This window comes from Lucilia sericata, unplaced genomic scaffold (assembly GCF_015586225.1).
Source record: "Lucilia sericata isolate MDLA Ls3-8-SP2 unplaced genomic scaffold, ASM1558622v1 Contig002433F_arrow, whole genome shotgun sequence".
Classification (NCBI taxonomy): Eukaryota; Metazoa; Arthropoda; class Insecta; order Diptera; family Calliphoridae; genus Lucilia; species Lucilia sericata.
In genome coordinates, this window is record NW_023996222.1 from 22,138 (window position 1) to 45,065 (window position 22,928).

At 31.3% G+C, this 22,928-nt stretch overlaps 3 protein-coding genes across 3 annotated transcripts; 2 read left to right on the plus strand and 1 right to left on the minus strand.

Annotated features, from left to right (window-relative positions):
* Positions 1–395: 395 nt before the first annotated feature.
* LOC119613922 (protein DDI1 homolog 2) lies at positions 396–7,734 on the plus strand. Its single transcript, XM_037969994.1, has 7 exons — positions 396–692; positions 1,001–1,460; positions 3,300–3,771; positions 3,838–3,960; positions 4,026–4,188; positions 6,535–6,748; positions 6,852–7,734. Exons 2-7 carry the CDS (start codon positions 1,184–1,186, stop codon positions 7,031–7,033), a joined length of 1,431 nt encoding a protein of 476 aa, XP_037825922.1. The 5' UTR covers positions 396–692; positions 1,001–1,183; the 3' UTR covers positions 7,034–7,734.
* Positions 7,735–11,047: 3,313 nt separating this feature from the next.
* Positions 11,048–12,680, minus strand: LOC119613924 (eukaryotic translation initiation factor 2 subunit 1). The gene is made up of 2 exons (XM_037969995.1): positions 11,815–12,680; positions 11,048–11,751 (listed from the first exon to the last, which is right to left on the minus strand). Exons 1-2 carry the CDS (start codon positions 12,507–12,509, stop codon positions 11,397–11,399), a joined length of 1,050 nt encoding a protein of 349 aa, XP_037825923.1. The 5' UTR covers positions 12,510–12,680; the 3' UTR covers positions 11,048–11,396.
* A 719-nt stretch (positions 12,681–13,399) lies between these two features.
* On the plus strand, positions 13,400–22,623 carry LOC119613921 (eukaryotic translation initiation factor 4H). Its single transcript, XM_037969993.1, is given in 6 exon segments — positions 13,400–14,038; positions 17,158–17,457; positions 17,534–17,579; positions 17,581–17,776; positions 18,237–18,494; positions 21,572–22,623. Coding segments are annotated over 6 exon segments (1,008 nt in total). The 5' UTR covers positions 13,400–14,006; the 3' UTR covers positions 21,748–22,623.
* The last annotated feature ends 305 nt before the right edge of the window (positions 22,624–22,928 follow it).

Here is a 22,928-nt window from a genome sequence, read left to right on the forward strand (position 1 = left end):
GACTTAAACGGTAATTTTTTTAATTGTGTTAGTGAAAACTACTCACATGTATATAAGTGGTGTGAGTTTTTTACTAACACAATTAAAAAACTTACCGTTTGATCCAACAAATTTGATGTGTGGCCATGTGGCTTAAAACAAACAAATCTCTATGATTCCTACTAAATGATAAAATTTCAAAATCGCTAATTTTCACTTTATTGAAAAAGGTAGCTTTGCAACACTGACAATAAATGCCACACGCAAAAAACAACAAACAAAAGAAGAAAACTGTGCAGAATCGTCTTAGAGCCATCTGAGCCCAGCCGCTGGTAGACTATAAAAACCGACGCCGCCAAACATTTTTTCTGCTAAAAAATGTTGGCATTATTGTGTAAAATTTTCTTAACACTTTCACTAAATTCATAGAATTTTACAATATAAAACAATGTACGTACGATGTTTTTACACTTTTAATTAATAACGCTGAACACTTATACGGGTCAATGACGATTTTTTCGTTCATTAACGGCAATGAAGTTTTTGTATTTCCGGTCGCCGTCGTTAATGTTTATTGGCATAGGTCTCTGAACAGAAGCAACACAATATTTAGAAAACCACAAAATTTATCTTAAAAAATTGATTTATTGTGAAATTTGTTAAAATATCTTAAAAACAATAGGAAATTAACAACGTTTCCCACAAAATAAAAGGTAATAATTATACTTATATTATATATTCAATTATACAAATAATATATTTTAAATAATAACACTAAACAACAAATTAAGAGTAATAATAAAGAGAAAAGAACATCAATAAAAAACAACAACAAAATAATTTTTCGCTGTAAGCAGAATAAGATAAAGAAAAAAATATTCCAAAATATAAAGTCAATCGAGCTATTGTGCATATAGTATACAAATAATTTGGCAAATTATATTGTTCTTGTGTTTAACACCAGCAATTTAATTTTCATAAAAGAAATTCACATTTCGTTTAAAACTTTCAATCGTTGCAGGTGTGAGTAAGCTCTACACGACCGGCCAAACAACAACAACAGTAGCAAGAACATACAAAAAGAAGAATCATAACAAAAAACAAAGCATTTTTTCTGTGTCTTTTTACCTAAGCTCAAAGAACGTAAAATTAAAATCTATTTTTTTGCGTAGAAGCATTTCATAGATTAAAACTAAAGTTCAAGATGAAAATTACTGTAACAACCACAACGGATAAAATCTTTTTTCTTGATGTTTCGGAGGAATTGGAATTAGAAAATTTCAAAGCCTTTTGTGAGGTGGAATCTGGTATTGCCGGCCCACAAATGGTTGTGGTCTTCAATGGTAAACCATTGTTAGACAACCAAAAGCCTCTGAAACATTTTGGCATAAAAGATGGCGATTGTGTGATGTTACAAATACTTCGTCCTCCTGCAAGATCGAGTTTATCAGCTGCCAGTCGTGGCACTCCAATGGATTTGGGTAAGTCATCATTTAAGTTTTTTGCAAAGCATGTGCTTTGCAATAATGTCATTGTAATTGTATCCTCTGGCAATGTAGGCGCAGTAATTCCAAATATGTGCACAAAAACATTGTGTTGTTACACAAACATATAAATTACTTTGTGGTGGCATTCATGCTGTTGTATGTGTGTTTCTTGTGTTTTACAGAAATTTATTTATATTTGTCATCCATTTATTTATGACTTGTTTATATATGTCTGTCCGTCTGGCCTTTTGCGAACGTTCAACGGGCCCGACTTCCATGCATATGATATTCGTATAGGTGTTTGTGTAACTTTTTGTTTTGGACTTTCAGAACTGGGTCAATGCGCTTAAATGTGCGTATGTACATTATTTTCTATGTAATTGTTCTATAATAATGATTTTATTTTTAAATTTTTTTGTCTTTAATGACCGAAGACAAAAAGTAATTGGAATATGTATGTATTCAACATTCGGTCATTACTCGTGAAGAATCAAATTATTTTTCAGAGAAATAAGAGATTGACTCTTAACTTAGACTGCTGACTAGAGTATAGACTAGACTATAGACTAGAATATAGACAAGGCTATAGTCTAGACTATAGACTATATAATAGACTATAGACTAGACTATATAATAGACTATAGATTAGCCTATAGACTGTAGACTAAGCTATATACTATACATAGACTATATTACACTAGACTATAGACTAGATTAGACTAGTCTATAGACTAGAACAGACTATAGACTAAACTAGACTATAGACTAGACTGGACTATAAACTGGACTATAGACTAAACTGTACTAGACTAGACTATAGACTGGACTATAGACTAGACTAGACTAGTTTAGACTATATACTAGACTATAGACTAGACTATAGACTAGACTATAAACTAGACTATAGACTAGACTATAGACTAGACTATAGACTAGACTATAGACTAGACTATAGACTAGACTATAGACTAGACTATGGACTATACTATAGACTACACTATAGACTAGACTATAGACTAGACTATAGACTAAACTATAGACTGGAATATGGACTAGACTATAGGCTAGACTAAAGACTAGGCTATAGACTAGTATATAGGCAGACTATGCTATAGACTAGTATATAGGCAGACTATGCTATAGACTAGACTTTAGACTAGACTATAGACAAGATTATAGACAAGATTATAGACAAGACTATAGACAAGACTATAGACTAGACTTAAGACTAGAACTAAGACTAAACTATAAACTAGACTATATACTAAACTATAGACTAGACTATAGACTAGATAATAAACTGGACTATATAATAGACTATAGACTAGACTATAGAAAATACTGTGGACTAAACTTTAGACTGTTGAAATAAATTCAACAAATTGACCCTCACATACATTAATATAAGTGAAATCTTTCTAGAACACACACATTACAGAATTAGAAGCTATAAGCAGGAGTTAATTCTTTATTAAACAACAACACCTCCACAGTATTTTTTTACAAAATAAATTGATAATTTAAAAAAAACTTAATATGACATCATTTAAATAACTTAAACAGCTGGAAAAAAAGCATTTGACTTAATTTTCTTCACAGTTCAGTGTTAAGGTCAAGGATGTTAAGAGCGAAAATAAACATTTTTTTGATTTTTGCCAATTTAAAAAAATATATTAAATAAACAAAAAATTTTTAATTTTTTTTATGAAAGTATTTGTTTACAATAAATCACAAGGAGAAGAAACATTAGAAAAATAGGAAACCATAACAACTAAATTTATTTTTTAATGCAAAAATTTAACTTACACCATTTCCAAATTAAAAAAATTACAGATGAAGCTGCTATACGTAATTTGGATTTCAGCAATATTAACATACCCGGCACTAGTTCAGGCAGCAGTGCTGGTAATAGTGGCTTTCGTTTAGGTGGCATGCCTTCTGGTGCCAATATTCTGGAATACAATGATTCTGATGAATTCAATGTCAATTATGATGATGATCCAGCTGCTGTACGTAAAATGTTTCTTGATAATCCCGAATCAATGGCTTTACTAAAACAAAATAATCCTCGCTTAGCTGATGCTTTATTATCGGGTAATTTGGAAAGTTTTGAAAAAGTCTTGAAAGAACAAATTGATGCTCGTAAAGCACGTAATGCTCAACGTTTGCGTATGTTACATGCTGATCCCTTTGATCCGGAAGCTCAACGCATGATTGAGGAAGAGATTAAGCAGAAGAATATACAAGAAAATATGGCTGCTGCTATAGAGTTACATCCTGAAGTTTTTGGCACTGTCACCATGCTGTAGGGTTTTTGTAAAGGTTTACATTTTTGTTATTTTTACTAATAAGGTTTCTTTGTTTTTCCTAGTTATATAAATTGTAAAGTGAACGGTGTTCCTGTTAAGGCTTTTGTGGATTCTGGTGCTCAAACTACCATTATGAGTTCGGCTTGTGCTCAACGTTGTAATGTTACACATTTAATTGATACCAAGTAAATATCTTCTCTTGTTTTTAGTTTATTTGGGAAGGATTTTTTAATTTTTTGGTATTTTTTAGATGGAGCGGTATTGCTAAGGGTGTTGGCACTCAACGTATTATTGGTCGCATTCATATGGGCAAATTACAAATTGAAAATGATTATTTGGTTTCTAGTTTTACAGTTTTAGAACAACAACCCATGGATATGTTGTTGGGTTTGGATATGCTCAAAAGACATCAGGTAATTAAAAAAAAAAAAACAAAACAAACAAAACTATAAACTAGACTATAGACTATACTATACTAGACTATAGGCTCTAGACTATAGGCTCTAGACTAAACTAGACTACAGACTAAACTAGACTATAGGCTAGACTATAAACTAGAGGCTATACTAAAAAGAAGACTATAGACAAAACTAGCCTATAGACTAGACTATAGACTAAACTCTAGACAAGACTATAGACTAGACTAGACTATAGACTAGAGGCTATACTAAAAACAAGACTATAGACTAGACTATAGACTAGACTATAGACTAGACTATAGACTAGACTATAGACAAGACTATAGACTAGACTCTAGACAAGACTATAGACTAGACTATAGACTAAACTCTAGACAAGACTATAGACTAGACTATAGTCTATAGACTAGACTATAGATTAGACTATAGACTAGACTATAGACTAGACTATAGACTAGACTATAGACTAGACTATAGACTAGACTATAGACTAGACTATAGACTAGACTAGACTATAGACTAGACTATAGACTACACTATAGGCTAGACTATAGACTAGACTATAGACTAGACTATAGACTAGACTATAGACTAGACTATAGACTAGACTATAGACTAGACTATAGACTAGATTAGACTAGACTATAGACTAGACTATAGACTAGACTATAGACTAGACTATAGACTAGACTATAGACTAGACTATAGACTAGACTATAGACTAGACTATAGACTAGACTATAGACTAGACTATAGACTAGACTATAGACTAGACTATAGACTAGACTATAGACTAGACTATATACTAGACTATAGACTAGACTATAGACTAGACTATAGACTAGACTATAGACTAGACTATAGACTAGACTATAGACTAGATTATAGACTAGACTATAGACTAGACTATAGACTAGACTATAGACTAGACTATAGACTAGACTATAGACTAGACTATAGACTAGACTATAGACTAGACTTTAGACTGGACTATAGACTAGACTATAGACTAGACTATAGACTGGAATATAGACTAGACTTTAGACTAGACTATAGACTGGAATACAGACTAGACTATAGACTAGACTATAGACTAGACTATAGACTAGACTATAGACTAGACTATAGACTAGACTATAGACTAGACTATAGACTAGACTATAGACTAGACTATAGACTAGACTATAGACTAGACTATAGACTAGACTATAGACTAGACTAGACTATAGACTAGACTATAGACTAGACTATAGACTAGACTATAGACTAGACTATAGACTAGACTATAGACTAGACTATAGACTAAACTATAGACTAAACTATAGACTAGACTATAGACTAGACTATAGACTAGACTATAGACTAAACTATAGACTAGACTATAGACTAAACTATAGACTGGACTATAGACTAGACTATAGACTAGACTATAGACTAGACTATAGACTAGACTATAGACTGGACTATAGACTAGACTATACACTAGACCGTAGACTAGACTATAGACTAGACTATAGACTAGACTGTAGACTAGACTGTAGACTAGACTATAGACAAGACTATAGACTAGACTATAGACTAGACCGTAGACTAGACTATAGACTAGACTGTAGACTAGACTATAGACTAGACTATAGACTAGACCGTAGACTAGACTATAGACTAGACTATAGACTGGACTGTAGACTAGACTGTAGACTAGACTATAGACTAGACTATAGACAAGACTATAGACTACACTATAGACTAGACTATAGACTAGACTATATACTAGACTAGACTATATACTAGACTATAGACTAGACTATAGACTAGACTATAAACTAGACTATATACTAGACTATAGACTAGACTATAGACTAGACTATAAACTAGACTATAGACTAGACTATAGACTAGAATATAGACTAGAATATAGACTAGACTATAGACTAGACTATAGACTAGACTATAGACTAGACTATAGACTAGACTATAGACTAGACTATAGACTAGACTATAGACTAGACTATAGACTAGACTATAGACTAGACTATAGACTAGACTATAGACTAGACTATAGACTAGACTATAGACTAGACTATGGACTAGACTATAGACTAGACTATAGACTATAGACTAGACTATAGACTAGACTATAGACTAGACTATAGACTAGACTATAGACTAGACTATAGACTAGACTATAGACTAGACTATAGACTAGACTACAGACTTTAGACTATACTTTAGTCTAGACTTTAGACTAGACTTTAGACTAGACCTTAGACTAGACTTTAGACTAGACTCTAGATAATTTTATTGAATTAAAACAACACAATTCTCTTGTTTCCCTTTCAGTGTAACATAGACTTGCAGCGTAATGTTTTGCGCATTGGTACCACTGGTACCGAAACAAAATTCTTGCCTGAAAGTGAACTGCCCGAATGTGCCCGCTTGTCGGGCAATTCCGAAGATGATCTTAATGTTATGGCCGAATCTGCTAATGATGCCGAAGAGCGTGCAATCAAAGATGCCATTGAACAGAGTAAACGAGAAGCAGCGAGCAGTGGAGGTAAATTGAATAATTAATATTCAATAATCTCTCTCTCTCTCTCCCTATCACACTCTAGCATAACGTAAAACCAAATTGTATTGATTTTTATGTTTATGTTTAGCCTGCTCCACGAGTACGAATGCGAATACAATTGCTCCTGGTGACAAATTTAGTGAAAATGATGTAAGTGATCTCGTTAAAATGGGCTTCAAACGTGATGAAGTCATTACGGAACTGCGTAGAAATAATGGTAATAAAACTCAAGCTATTGCTGCACTCATAGCAAAAACTTTGAAATTTTAGAAAAACATAAAATAGATTTATTTTTTTTCTTGGACACACAACAAAAAAACACTCATTTATAGTTTTAGATTTAATAAAAAAAAGAAAAATAAATTTAAGTTGAAAATTAATTGAACAATTAAATTTAAAATCATACATTAAATTAGTAAAAAATGGAAAAATGAAAAGAAAATAAAATCTTTGAAAAAAAAAAACACAAAAATTAAATTCAAAATTTTATAACAACATCAACAACATAAAGAGTAACAAAAACTAATTTAAATAAAAAGCCTACCATTTTAATTACGAACTACCTCAGGCTGGAAGCATTTCTTATAACAATTTTTTTCTATAACAAAAAGAAAAACATTTGCAAAATAATTAAAGTCATAAAAACAATAAATGACTAGACATTTTATAAAGAAAACGAAACAATTATACAATAAATGTTATAAAAAGTAAACAATGTACTGAATTTCAAAATATTTTAAGAGCAACAACAACAAAAGAAAAACAAAAACATCAACGAATCAAGCAAAGATTTAAGAATTTTTTTTTAACGTCTACAAACAACAACATACATTTCTTATTCTTTTTATTTCTCTAGTTTATAAGTAAATTTTATTTAAAAACAAACAAAAAAAAAACTACGTAAAGGATCTACAAAACATATTATTGTACTATAGTAACAAAACATATACGAAAAATTACAAAAAAAAAAATGATTAACCAAATATAAACAAAAAAGAAATCTTTGATTTTAAGATTTTTTTAAAAGTTTTATTTTTGTAATAATTTTTTTATGACTACACATAAAAACATATTTTAAAAAAGAAATTATTAGGCAAAATATATTAAGTGGCTTTTAATTATTAAAGCAAGCAAAAGAAATATATATTTATCATGATCTGGTTAGAGTTTATAAGTTCTATAAATTATAAAGCAAAACAAAACAATTATAAATAATAATAATATTGGTGGTTGCATAAGTTTCATTTCTTAAAAAAAAAAATAGTTTTATATTTGTTTGGTTAAGTAATTAATAACTTTTTATAGTTTACTGGTTAAAATAAATAAAAATGAATTTAAGAAAAAAATTACGAATTTTAATTAATCGGGAAACTAAATAGCAGCGGCACTGATATATACAGGTCTGTCACACATTCCGATCGGAATGGTTTCAATTCCGTATTATTATTCCGATCATTTTTGTTTTAGCTTCTCCAAATTCCGAATTATTTCGTAAATTGACAAAAAATGAATAAAATTATATAGATTTCATTTAAAATTGTTCCTGTTTGGCTAATCAAAACAAGAACCATGTTTTTAGTAAAGGTTCTTATTATTAAAACTAAGTAAAGCGTTAATTACATACAAATATCAATTCCACTTCAAAAACTGAAAGTGGTTTCATTCCGAAAGATTTTGTCGTTTTCTTTTTTAGAAGAAGCAAAAATACGGAAATAATTCCACTTTCGATCGGAATGAAATTCTGTGACAGGCCTGATAGTCTGGACTATTAACTAGACTATAGTCTGGACTAAGCTATATTCACACTAACTATAGTCTGGACTATAAACTGCACTATAGACCAGACTCCAACCTGAACTATAGACTAGATTACAGTCTGAAATGTTGATCTATAGATCTATACTACTTATTATATTTTAGACTTTACTACAGATTAGACTAGGCAATAGTTTGGACTTAAGACTATACTATAGATTACTTTAGACTAGGCTGCATACACTAGATTATAGACTATAGTCTTGACTATAGACTCGCCTATATATAGTCTAAACCTTAGGCTAGTTTATAAAGTGGACTAGACATAAGGCTGCACTATAGACTAGACTATAGTCTCAACTATATACTAGATTATAGTCTGAACTATAGACTTGACTATAGACTAGACTATAGGTTGGAATATAGACATGACTATAGGTTGGACTATAGACCAGGCTATAGGTTGGACTATAGACCAGACTATAGGTTGGACAATATACTAGGTTATAGCCTGCACTGTCTACAAGTTTATTCTGGACTATTGACTAGGCTATAGATTCCTGCAGACTAGACTAAGTCTTGACTTTGGCATAGACTTTAGACTAGGCTATAGATTACTGTGGACTAGGTTGTAGTCTAGACTATAGAATAGCCTATAGTCTGAACTATAGACTAGACTCTAGGCTGGACTATAGACTGCACTATTGACTAGACTATAAACCGGACTATAGTCCGACTTAAGTTACGCAATAGTCTATACTAGAGAGTAGGCTATAGACAATTGTCTGGACTATATAAAACACTAGATTATAGACTAGACTATAGACTCGCCTACATATAAACTGGACTATAGATTAGACTGTAGTTTGGACTATAGCTAGACTATAGTCTGGATTATATATATACTATAGTCTGGCGTATAATCTGGAATATAGATAGAGTATAGTCTGGACTATAGGTGGACTATTGTCTATAGTCTGGACTATAGACTAGACTATAGTCTAGACTACGAACTAGACTATAGTGTGGACTATATACTATACTATAGTCTGTACTATAGATTGCTGTAGACTATATAGTCTGGACTATAGCTAGACTATAGTCTAGACTATAGATAGCTGGAATACAGACTAGATTATAGGCTGGAGTACAGACTAGACTATAGGCTGGAGTACAGACTAGACTATAGGCTGGAGTACAGACTAGACTATAGTGTGGAGTACAGACTATACTATAGTCTGGAGTACAGTCTGAACTTCAGACTAGAATATAGCCTGGACTGTAGACTTAAGTATAGTCTGGACTATAGACTTGACTATATGTTGGACTATAGTCTAGATTACAGTCTGTACTATTGAGTAGTTTATTCTGGACTTTTGACTAGACTATAGATTACTGCTAGATTGGTAGGTCTGGACAATAGACTAAACTATGGAATACACTTTAAACTAGACTATAGATTACTGTAGACTAGGCTGCAGACTAGACTATAGTCTGGACTATAAACTAGAATTATTTCTTCACTGTAGCATGTAGATTAATTCAGATTAGACTAAGCCTGGACTATAGACTAGACTATGGAATAGATTACAGTAGTATAGGGTGTAAACTAGACTACAGTATGGATTATAGACTAGACTACAGTCTGGATAGAATAGACTTTAGACTTTAAACTAGACTATAGAATAGACTTTAGGCTGTAGTCTTGATTAAAGTCTGGACTTCACATTAGATGATAGTCTGGATTATAGACTTGAATTATAGTCTGTACTATTGACAGTAGCCCGGACTATAGACAACATTATAGTCTAGACAATGGCAGAAGTACAGATGACGATATGTGCATTCTCATTATTATTAAATGTTGCATTATGTTCATTGGAATGTACTTGGAAGAGTCATATAACTTCAATACCTTGCAGTTGAAGCCTCTAAGAAATATCGTTTGAAAATATCATTAAATAAACAAGAACATATAATGGACATGACATGTCAAATTTTTTAACCTTGGATTAGTCCTTTAGGAGCAGAGCATTTACATACTTGATCTTGGCCTCATATTAAAATCAATATAAGTATGTATATTTAAATGATTAAAAATCGAAGACGTTTAACCCATTACTTCCATTTTTTCTCATAGTGGTACTTTTCCCTATGTATTATGTTTTTAAAATATTTATCGGTGAGTATTTTTGACCCCAAATACATATTTAATATTGACTAGAACTTCGATCCGGGACGTAATACTAATGTAAAAAAGTTTATGACGAAGCACTAGCAGACGTTACAGGGAAGTAGGATAGGACGGCAATGACTTAAACAATCTATAGTCAAGTAAAATATTTTACAATTAAATGCACTTTTCCTTAATGATTTGCACTACAAATCTTTACTCCGTCTCGTTATTTTGTTCTATTTTTTCCATCCTATTTTGATTTTGGATGGAATCACTAAGCAACAAGTGGATTCAAGTTTGACATCAGCCCAATAATATTAGCTAGGCGGAGTACATACATTAAAATAGACTCATTCGAGGTTTATAATTTATGTTTTATTTAATAAAAAAGAAAGAAACCAGTCCTTCAAAGTCCAGTCTCTTAATTTTATAAAAAAAGATTATATATATTGTTCTTAAGTTTCTTCTTTTTCTATTTTTTTCTTGTTGTTACAATTGCATTTAAGTTCATTTAGCTTGTTTTCTTCTTTTCTCTCTAAAATAAAAACAAAAGAGCTTGAGTAAAAAAAATCGATGGAAACTGTACACATAAAAGCTTTAAATAAACTTAAAATATATTATTTAAAAAGAAATTAGCAATTGCAAATCTATATTTCAAATGAGAATTTTGAAAATAAACCGAAATGAACGGAAAAAAACAAATTATTCCTCATCCTCTTCATCATCGTCCTCTTCGTCATCTTCATCGTCACCCTTTTTCGTGGGACGACGTCCACCTTTGTGATTGATTGATTCGTTCTCTGGATCAAATTGCATGCCCTCTTGATCATCATCTTCCTCCTCGTCATCATCACCACCCACTTCGGCATTTTCAGCCTCAGCCCGTTGCAAGCGACGAGCCAAATCAGCCTCATCAATGGCAGTAACAAGTTTGGGCGGCATAATAACCTTGAATTCACCATTGTATTCGGTGATTTTGGCCTTAATGCTATCGATGGCTTGTTCCAAAATCTTTAAACCTTCAGCTTTTTTGGTAGTTGAAGTGGTCATCACATAGCTGTAATAAAATAAATTGTAATTAAAGTAATTTGGTATTGAATCATAAAAAGTTGAAACTTACAGTGGAGGAGCAATCAAATTAATACGAATTGGCAATTCTTCAGTGCTCAATTCCAAACCCTTGTTCAAGGAAGCCTTTACAGCATCAATACCTTCATAACCATAGCAGGAACATTCAATGTCTGAACGAATCTTTACGGTGGGCGATACCAACTTGCGCTTGACATTGTTCAACAAAACTTCCTTTGTCTTTTCATCTAAATCACATTCATCGAAAACAGTGGGATCTGTTACGGACTGTTTGAAAATGTCATAAGCTGCTGCCTTGCTGTTGTATTTCTTCTCAAAATGCCAGGCGGTCTTCTGGTACAATTGTTCCAACTGTTCACTGGACTCGTAACCCAACAAATTGGCAACATGACGCAGCAATAGATCGACAGCCTTAGCTTTGGCAAAGCGTTCTGTACATTTCTCCACATCTTCGGGTGAGACACGACGTTTGGACAAATCTATATAACCCTTATCCTTGTCCACACGAATGACGACAACAGGTTCTGTTTTGCCCACACGAATCAGCTTGTTGATGGAACGTATACGACGTCTGGACAATTCAGACAACAGAATCATACCCTCTATGTTATTGTATTCCAATAAATGCACATAAGCACCCATTTCGGCAATGGACAGTACGTTGACCATAACCACATCTTCCACTTCGGGATATTTTTCACTATAAAAACGCGAAGTTAATGCCATTTTGATGCCTTCTATACGTTTTGTACGTTAATTTTGTTTATTAAAACACTAAAATCTGATGCAATTGCTGTTAGTTTTTGGAATTTTGCAGAAAAATTTCGCTTTTTTAACAGCAAAACGTGTACAATTTACGGGCGATTCTTTGTGGAAAAGGGAGATGAAAAAATGTCATACTAATGACATTTTCTTTTGTGCTTCGCATTCGTATTTTATAGACAGGCGGTGTTTTTTAAAGTTGCCAGATAGTTGGCGTGCTAATAATAAGTGCTGCCAAGTTTGTGTTTTTCGTTTATATAACCCAACTAACAACTTAATAGAACTTAAAGTTTAATATTGAATAGGAAGATATTAGGAACATAAAAAGAAAACAAAGCCTGATCTTTCAATAAAAATCAACAATTTATACTGTAAATAAATTTCTAAATAAATCCGAAAGAAAAAACTGGAAAAAAGTAGGAACAAAATTGGAAGAAGAAATTAGATTAGAAGAAATTCGAACAATCAATCGTATAAGCAAAAGTCGAATAATTGGAAACAAACCAAAAAAAAAGTTAACAAAACAAAATGCATAAAAAGTCGTATATTTTTTAACTTGAAAAAGGTAACAAAATCGATTTAAAAAAATGTTTAAGATTACGAAAGTACACTAGGATACTATAGTTGATATTAAAAGTCGATTTTTTTACAATTTTGAAATTGTCAACTTCGACTTTCTGTCGAACTACTGCGAGTATAGAACCCTACTCATAATATCTCAAATTTTGTTTTTTTAATTTTTTTTAATTTTAATAACTAGAATTAATTTTAATTTTTATGTTTGTTGGGTTATTTTCAAATGCCAGACAGTTTGCCATCAAACTTTCTGACAATTGGGGAAAACCCTCAAATACGGAAGAAATATTTTCAACCAAAGCAATATTAACGTTCAACGGATTTTTAATAAAATTAATTTAAATACAAAATATAATACTTTTTCTAATTACTCTAAATTAAAAATTAAATATAAATGTTTTGTTTAAAAAATTAGAAAGAAATTTTTGGTTAAAAAAATTAAAAGAAAAAAGACTAAATTTTAATGTGCGCGCGCAACGGCGCCCCCATATACAAAGATTGGGAGTGTTAAATTGTAAAAAGTGCATTAAAGATAATAAAATAATATAAAAAATAAACAAAAACAAATTTATTTTCTAAAAAAGAAAAACAAAATTAAATAATTTTGCATACGAAAAAAAAATCTTCAACAAATTAAATGCAACTCTGAACGCACATTTTTCTTGTACAGGTTTTATTTTTTGTTTTGATTAAACAATACGCCGCTAAGTAATATCGTGCCAAAAAGAGACAACTATATAAATACAAGCATAAGAATTTGAAAACCAAAGCAACTTGTCAAATAACAAGAAGCAGCACTCAATTCGCCGTAAATTAAGAAAAAAATTGTATGATTAGACAAAGACAAATAGAGTGTGATTAAAAGACCATTCGAAAAAATAAAACATGGCTGGAAGAGGTGGTTTTGAACATCCTAGGTAAATATTTAGTTTTTTTGTGTTAAATTATCAACAAATTTGTTATAAAATTCATGAAATTTTATTAATTAAAGTGTAAATTTTAAGCGGCATATGAAGTTTTAGTGGTAAATGCAAAAATGTGCTTTAAAAATTGAATGAAAAATTTGTGAATTTTTTTTATGCCTCTGCTTGTGTGTGAATTTTATTACTATTCGCCCCTGTTGGCGAGAGATGGTAGCTCGACGAAAATACAACGTTGCCGTATGCAATTTGTTCAGCAATTTTAATGTGTTTTTTAAAGAATTCTAAGAAATTATTATTCTTAATTAATAATAGGCTTTAAAAAAAGTAAATTTGTGTAAATAAAAAAGTGTTGGGAGTATTTGCTAAAATTTATTGGTGGGGCCCAAATATTTTTTTTTTTTCGTGAAGCCAGAAAATGTCAAAGTATGAAGAAAATGTGTTTTTTTTTGCTACCAGCTCTGCCCACGACGACAGAGCTGCCGGCGTGCGCAGTCGCTGTTGCCAAAAATTATTCGCCTTGCAATATTATTTCAATTATTTTTTAACTTTTCATCATATTTCATTGCTTTCTTCTCTTCCTAATGCTTAATCTAAGTGTGGTTAATGCTTTTTTGTTTTTGTTGTGTACGGGCTGAGTTGGAGTAGAAGAAGAAGTTTGTATGAAATCACCTGCCTCAATGGCGAGCCCCCTGTTTTTGTTCTAATCATAACTAACTGGCGGACAGACTAAAAATTTTTGTTTGCTTTCTGTTTTCATTGTTTTTCCAATTCCGGAAGTTGTGGCTGTAGTAGTAGTATGGGGAGCATTTTGATTTTTGGATTTTTTAACCCTTTTATAAAGGAAAAGTTAGTTTAGTGGGAGTTAGCAGGGTTGTTAGTTTTAACATGTTAGTAATTCCCAAAAAGTTGGGTGTTGTTTTATATTTTTGAAAAATTCTTTATTGTGCCTATCATTTGAATAATTTGTGCTAATTAAACTTTGTATTATTATATAATTAAAAGGTAAATAACACTATTCAATTTAATTAAGCTATTAAATTGTAATAAGTTCAATGAAAGCAAATGTGTATAAAAACAATTTATAAGCGATTTTTAAAAATTTTAACTAAAAATTGTATATTTTATAAAAAAAAATTAAATTAAAGCTAACTAAGAGATAAGCAGTATTTTTGAAAGATTATAGTATCCACATAATATGTTCATATGTATAAAGATTTCCATTTATGGATCCCTCAGAAAACTTGTTCGATATTTCGAAAAGCAGGATATGTTAGAGGTATCATTATCAATCACAATAGCAGTAATAGGTATAAAGTTAGGTTAAGGTAAGGAGGGTTGTGCACCATGAGTAGTATGGAGAGTAATAAAGAGAGGTCAATTTCTATGGTAGTTTCAATCTGAATCGATTCACTAAAGAAATAGTTGTGAGAGAATCTGTATTTTTATAAAAGAAGTGACTTCCCTGATAAAACAACTACGATTGTTGAATTCCGGAATTTCCCCAAGTTTCACAGTCATTTCAACCTGAGATTCTGTACTCTAAGATAATGGCAAATTAAGTGCTTAACTATCTCTAGTTCCTCTACATCTTCGAATATCCTGCAATAGTCCGCTTACTTACTGCAAGTTTGTTTGATAATGTCATTATCCACCCGGAAATCAGCTTATAATAGTGACAGATGTGTGGTTTTACTCTTCCATGGCCGTCATTTATGTCAAGGCTCTAGTAAAGAATGTGTATTAAAAGTTTAACAAAAGATCTGTCAACATTTTGGAAAAACATCTAGAGACAAGATCGCATTAAATGAGACTATGATCACACAAATTCTCACATTTGGTAGATTTTCCCTCATGGAAGGTGTAATTAAGTCATACTAATGAATTCTTTAGGCGTTCCTTTAAGATTTTCTTAACATCTTCTAATGGCGAACTTAACTATTTTAAAATAAAGTCATTTCTTGGAGGGTTTGTTTGAAATACATTAGATAAATGTTCCGCAAATGCAATGGCCTTATCTTTTACACTTAGCTCCAAGGAACCGTCACCTTTTCTAATATGACTTTGACCCTTTACCGGTGCCTTTATGTTTCTAGAGGCTTTCCAAAGGAAAATGTTCATACGTTTTATATTGGTTAAACTGCCTAACTGTAAGAAGGATTTCTGCGATCCTCATCTAAATGAAGGGCTTTTTTAAGTTTCAGCTTTGAAAACAAGCAACTTTTCTAAAGACCAAGCAACTTTACTAAAGAAAACTTGTCTTGAAACCAAGAAACTTTTCTACATAAAACTTGCTTCGAAAACTTGCAGAAATTTTTCTAAAGGAAAAGTTCCTTTGAATCCAAACAACTTTTCTATAGAAAACTTCTTTGAATCGAGGCAACTTTTCTAAAGAAACTTACTTTGAATCCAAGAAACTTTTCTAAAGAAAACTTGCTTTAAAACCAAGCAACATTTCTAAAGAAAACTTGCTCTAAATCGAAGAAAACTTCTATAAGGAAACTTGTTTTGAACTTACTTTGAATTGTGGCAACTTTTCTAAAAATCATGCTTTGAATCCAAATAACATTTCTAAAGAAACTGCTTTGATTCAAAGACACTTTTCTAAAAAACAATTACTCTGAATTGAAGCAAAGAAAACATTGAATCGACGAAATCTACCTTCCTTTAGCCAACACCCTTATTCTGACGTTTAAATAAAATCAAAAGTTATAATTTCGTAATATTCAATTGCATGATAAGATCTGCTAAAGTACTTATGATATTTGTTTTTAAAACTGATACGTTTTAATATGCTGGCAATAGTTGTTGTCATCATTAGGGCAATTTTGAGTCATCATAGTGTTATAAATATGGTCATCAACTAAAACAAAATGCACAGAATAATATTTTTATATTTGATATAAAAATATTAAATCATAATTATTTAAAAGATGAACAACAACTAATATAAAGGTCATTTTCAAGGTTAAATTCTATAATTTTAAATCATATCTTTTTATAGGGGGTGTTTCAATGTGTTTTTACTTAGGGACGCAAATTCACTAAATCTTTTAAAGAAAAACTATTTACAAAGATTTTTGTTTTTAACAATATTATTATGTTTATATTTCTAGAAATTATGGAGACCGTGGTGGCAAGCAATTGCCCTCTGAACCTCCATACATTGCCTATGTTGGCAATTTACCCCAAGGTCTTGTACAAGGTGATGTTGTGAAAATTTTCCATGAATTTGAAGTGAAAAACGTACGCTTGGTTAAGGATCGTGAAACAGATCAATTTAAAGGTTTTTGCTATGTAGAATTCGAGACACTGGACAATTTGGAACGGGCATTGGAATTTGATGGACGTATTAAATTGGATGATATTTCTGCGCCGTTAAGAATTGACATTGCTGAGCGCAAGAAAAATGATCGGTAATAATATTTATGAAAAAAACAAAACGATAAGAAACAAAAACTAATTTCTGTTCATGTTTATAACTACTCACAGCAGCGGAGGCGGTGGTGGTTTCAATAAACGTGGTCCCCCCCGACCAAGGTGGTGGTCATCAGCAAAACTTCAATCGCGGTGGTGGAGGTAATCGTGGTGGAGATCGTGGTGGCGATCGCGGTGGTGATCGTGGCCATGATCGTGGTGAACGGGATAATAGAGGTTCGTACAATGATAATCATGGTGGTCACAATGATAGAAATCGTGGAGGCGGCGGCGGTGGTATGAATAGAGGATATAATGGTAAATTATAAGTGTACTGTGTTATTAAATGCCAAACATTTTGCAAATTTTCTTATTTATCTTCATTTAATATTACTATTCCAGTAGTCTGCTAACCCAGTCCACAATTAATTATAATAATTACAAAAAACACTTTATAATTACTTTTACTTTTTCTTCTTATTTTTCAATATAGTTTTCTTTTGTCTATGATTTCTATATTATTTTCTATTTTTTTTTTTTTGGCTTTATACACTTTTGGTCACACAAAACACACAACAACTACTTACTAGCTGCATGACAAAATTTGTATAATCACAAACTACCCCTTACCCGCCTTACAACAAAATCCTCCTCAAACGAAATTATTATGATTTATATAACAAAAATTCCTTTTTTTTTAAACTTTTTAACTAAATATTAATTTTTAACTTTTATTCCCACTTCCTTTTTTTGGTTTATTTAAACTTTCTCTCATTAGATCGTCCCGCGAATCGTGGTCGTTATGGCAATTTCAATAACGATGATCGTTATAATGATCGCAATCATCATGATCGTAATCATCGTGAGGGAAGCTTTGGTGGTCAAAGTCGAGATGGCGGCAATAATGAACGCTATAATAGTTTTAGCAGGAATCGTGGTGGTGAGCGTGATCAACGTGGTGGTGGCAGTGGTTCCGGTAGCGGACATTTCAATCATAATGATCGACCATCATCGGTGTCAACATTAGGTAGTATAGGTAGGGTTTTAGTAACCTTATCGTTTTTTTGTTATTATTTTAAATTTGATAATTTGCATGTTGAGAATGATTTGTATAAAGGAAAGCTTGAGGTAATTAGCGAGAGCTTTCCGGATTGGAAGCTTTCTAGACTAGTATTATAGACTAGACTATAGACTAGACTATAGACTAGACTATATGACTAGACTATAGACTAGACTATAGACTAGACTATAGACTAGACTATAGACTAGACTATAGACTAGACTATAGGACTAGACTATAGACTACTAGACTATAGACTAGAACTATAGACTAGACTATAGACTAGACTATAGACTAGACTATAGACTAGACTATAGACTAGACTATAGACTAGACGATAGACTAGACTATAGACTAGACTATAGACTAGACTATAGACTAGACTATAGATAACTAGACTATAGACTAGACTATAGACTAGACTATAGACTAGACTATAGACTAGACTATAGACTAGACTATAGACTAGACTATAGACTAGACTATAGACTAGACTATAGACTAGACTATAGACTAGACTATAGACTAGACTATAGACTAGACTATAGACTAGACTATAGACTAGACTATAGACTAACTATAGACTAGACTATAGACTAGACTATAGACTAGACTATAGACTATAGACTAGACTATAGACTAGACTATAGACTAGACTATAGACTAGACTATAGACTAGACTATAGACTAGACTATAGACTAGACTATAGACTAGACTATAGACTAGACTATAGACTAGACTATAGACTAGACTATAGACTAGACTATAGACTAGACTATAGACTAGACTATAGACTAGACTATAGACTAGACTATAGACTAGACTATAGACTAGACTATAGACTAGACTATAGACTAGACTATAGACTAGACTATAGACTAGACTATAGACTAGACTATAGACTAGACTATAGACTAGACTATAGACTAGACTATAGACTAGACTATAGACTAGACTATAGACTAGACTATAGACTAGACTATAGACTAGACTATAGACTAGACTATAGACTAGACTATAGACTAGACTATAGACTAGACTATAGACTAGACTATAGACTAGACTATAGACTAGACTATAGACTAGACTATAGACTAGACTATAGACTAGACTATAGACTAGACTATAGACTAGACTATAGACTAGACTATAGACTAGACTATAGACTAGACTATAGACTAGACTATAGACTAGACTATAGACTAGACTATAGACTAGACTATAGACTAGACTATAGACTAGACTATAGACTAGACTATAGACTAGACTATAGACTAGACTATAGACTAGACTATAGACTAGACTATAGACTAGACTATAGACTAGACTATAGACTAGACTATAGACTAGACTATAGACTAGACTATAGACTAGACTATAGACTAGACTATAGACTAGACTATAGACTAGACTATAGACTAGACTATAGACTAGACTATAGACTAGACTATAGACTAGACTATAGACTAGACTATAGACTAGACTATAGACTAGACTATAGACTAGACTATAGACTAGACTATAGACTAGACTATAGACTAGACTATAGACTAGACTATAGACTAGACTATAGACTAGACTATAGACTAGACTATAGACTAGACTATAGACTAGACTATAGACTAGACTATAGACTAGACTATAGACTAGACTATAGACTAGACTATAGACTAGACTATAGACTAGACTATAGATTAGACTATAGACTAGACTATAGACTTGACTATAGACTAGACTATAGACTAGACTATAGATTAGACTATAGACTAGACTATAGACTAGACTATAGACTAGACTATAGATTAGACTATAGACTAGACTATAGACTAGACTATAGACTAGACTATAGACTAGACTATAGACTAGACTATAGACTAGATTATAGACTAGACTATAGACTAGACTATAGACTAGACTATAGACTAGACTATAGACTAGACTAGACTATAGACTAGACTATAGACTAGACTATAGACTAGACTATAGACTAGACTATAGACTAGACTATAGACTAGACTATAGACTAGACTATAGACTAGACTATAGACTAGACTATAGACTAGACTATAGACTAGACTATAAACTAGACTATAGACTAGACTATAGACTAGACCATAGACTAGACTATAAACTAGACTATAGACTAGACTATAGACTAGACTATAGACTAGACTATAGACTAGACTATAGACTAGACTATAGACTAGACTATAGACTAGACTATAGACTAGACTATAGACTAGACTATAGACTAGACTATAGACTAGACTATAGACTAGACTATAGACTAGACTATAGACTAGACTATAGACTAGACTATAGACTAGACTATAGACTAGACTATAGACTAGACTATAGATTAGACTATAGACTAGACTATAGACTAGACTATAGACTAGACTATAGACTAGACTATAGATTAGACTATAGACTAGACTATAGACTAGACTATAGACTAGACTATAGACTAGACTATAGACTAGACTATAGACTAGACTATAGACTAGACTATAGACTAGACTATAGACTAGACTATAGACTAGACTATAGACTAGACTATAGACTAGACTATAGACTAGACTATAGACTAGACTATAGACTAGACTATAGACTAGACTATAGACTAGACTATAGACTAGACTATAGACTAGACTATAGACTAGACTATAGACTAGACTATAGACTAGACTATAGACTAGACTATAGACTAGACTATAGACTAGACTATAGACTAGACTATAGACTAGACTATAGACTAGACTATAGACTAGACTATAGACTAGACTATAGACTAGACTATAGACTAGACTATAGACTAGACTATAGACTAGACTATAGACTAGACTATAGACTAGACTATAGACTAGACTATAGACTAGACTATAGACTAGACTATAGACTAGACTATAGACTGGACAATAGATTATAGACTAGACTATAGAAAATACTAAATTTTCCATGCCATGTAGAAAGCTGAAGTTAAATAGCGAGAGATTTCCTAAAAGCTTATTTCGCTTTATTTTATTCACATACTTTTACTTTCTTTTTCTAGATGACAGTGAAAGACCTCGACTTCAACTAAAACCCCGTACTGTAGATGCTCCCATCAATGGGCTGGCGGAGACAAAGCAGGCTGCTGCTATTTTCGGCGCCGCTAAACCACGCGAAGAAAAATTCAAAGATGAACCACAAAACAACAATCCTGGTTCACCAAAAGAAGACAATTGAATGCATTAAATGAGTAAACAACAACACACAGAAAAATAATAAAAAATACAATATATAAAAAGTTTTTTTGAAGAGAGAAAAAAGAAAATACCAAGAGGATTTATATGCAAAGAGATATATATATACACACGACGACGAGACGAGACTACTAATTAAAGAACCATAAACAAGAACCACTTTATGCTAAAAATATATGAAAGAGTTAAAATACCAAATAAAGCCGAGAAAATACACAAGTTTTAAAAATAGAGATAAAAAGCAATTGAGACGTGTATAAGCAGAATTTTGCTAAAATTTTTTTTATTAAAAATATATTAAAGAAATATATGACTTGATTTAAAAAACAAACAAAAAAATATTTTTTAAGTAAACAAGGAAAAAATAAACTTTTTATTGAAGGTGAAAGAAAACATATTAAAAAAAAACGGAAACAAAAGAGTTTTAATAAAATATAAAAGAAATAAAAAGAGGACTTTTTTCAAAGCTTAAATAACCTTAAAAAAGTGTGTAAGTGTTAAATAAAAGAGAGCGGCAAAATAAGGATTTTTAATAAAATACTTTTTTTTTAAACATAAAACTAATTTAAAGATATTATTTAAAAATTAAAAAAAAAAATATTATTACTACAGCAGCAGTAAAAAAACAACAGCAACAAGTTTAGCATAAAGAGAAAAAAAGGCCCTTAACACACACTTTCTCTCTCTCTCTTAATTAAACCAGCTCCTTACTCCTACTAAAGAAAGATAACAAATTTAATTAATATAATAAACAACAACAACAAAAACTACTTTTTAATTAAACATAACTTTAAAACATATACTTATATACTTGCATTATATACATACATTATATACAAAACGATTAAACAAAAAAAAACTAATTTAAATATACAAATAACAACAACAAAAAAGAAATCTAACAAAACAAAAAACACAATAACAAAAAGGTAAATATTGTAATTTAATAATAAAACAAAACAAAATAAACAACAAAAAAATTTATGCAGGCTAAAGTTATAGATTTTTAATATAAAAACAACAACAACAAAAACAAAATAATTATAAATTAAATTTAAACAAATATATTATTATAAACAAAACATATTTTGTAAAATTCAACCATAGACTTTTCTTTTTCTTTTGAAAAAAAGGACAAGCTAATAAAAACAAACAAAAACAAAA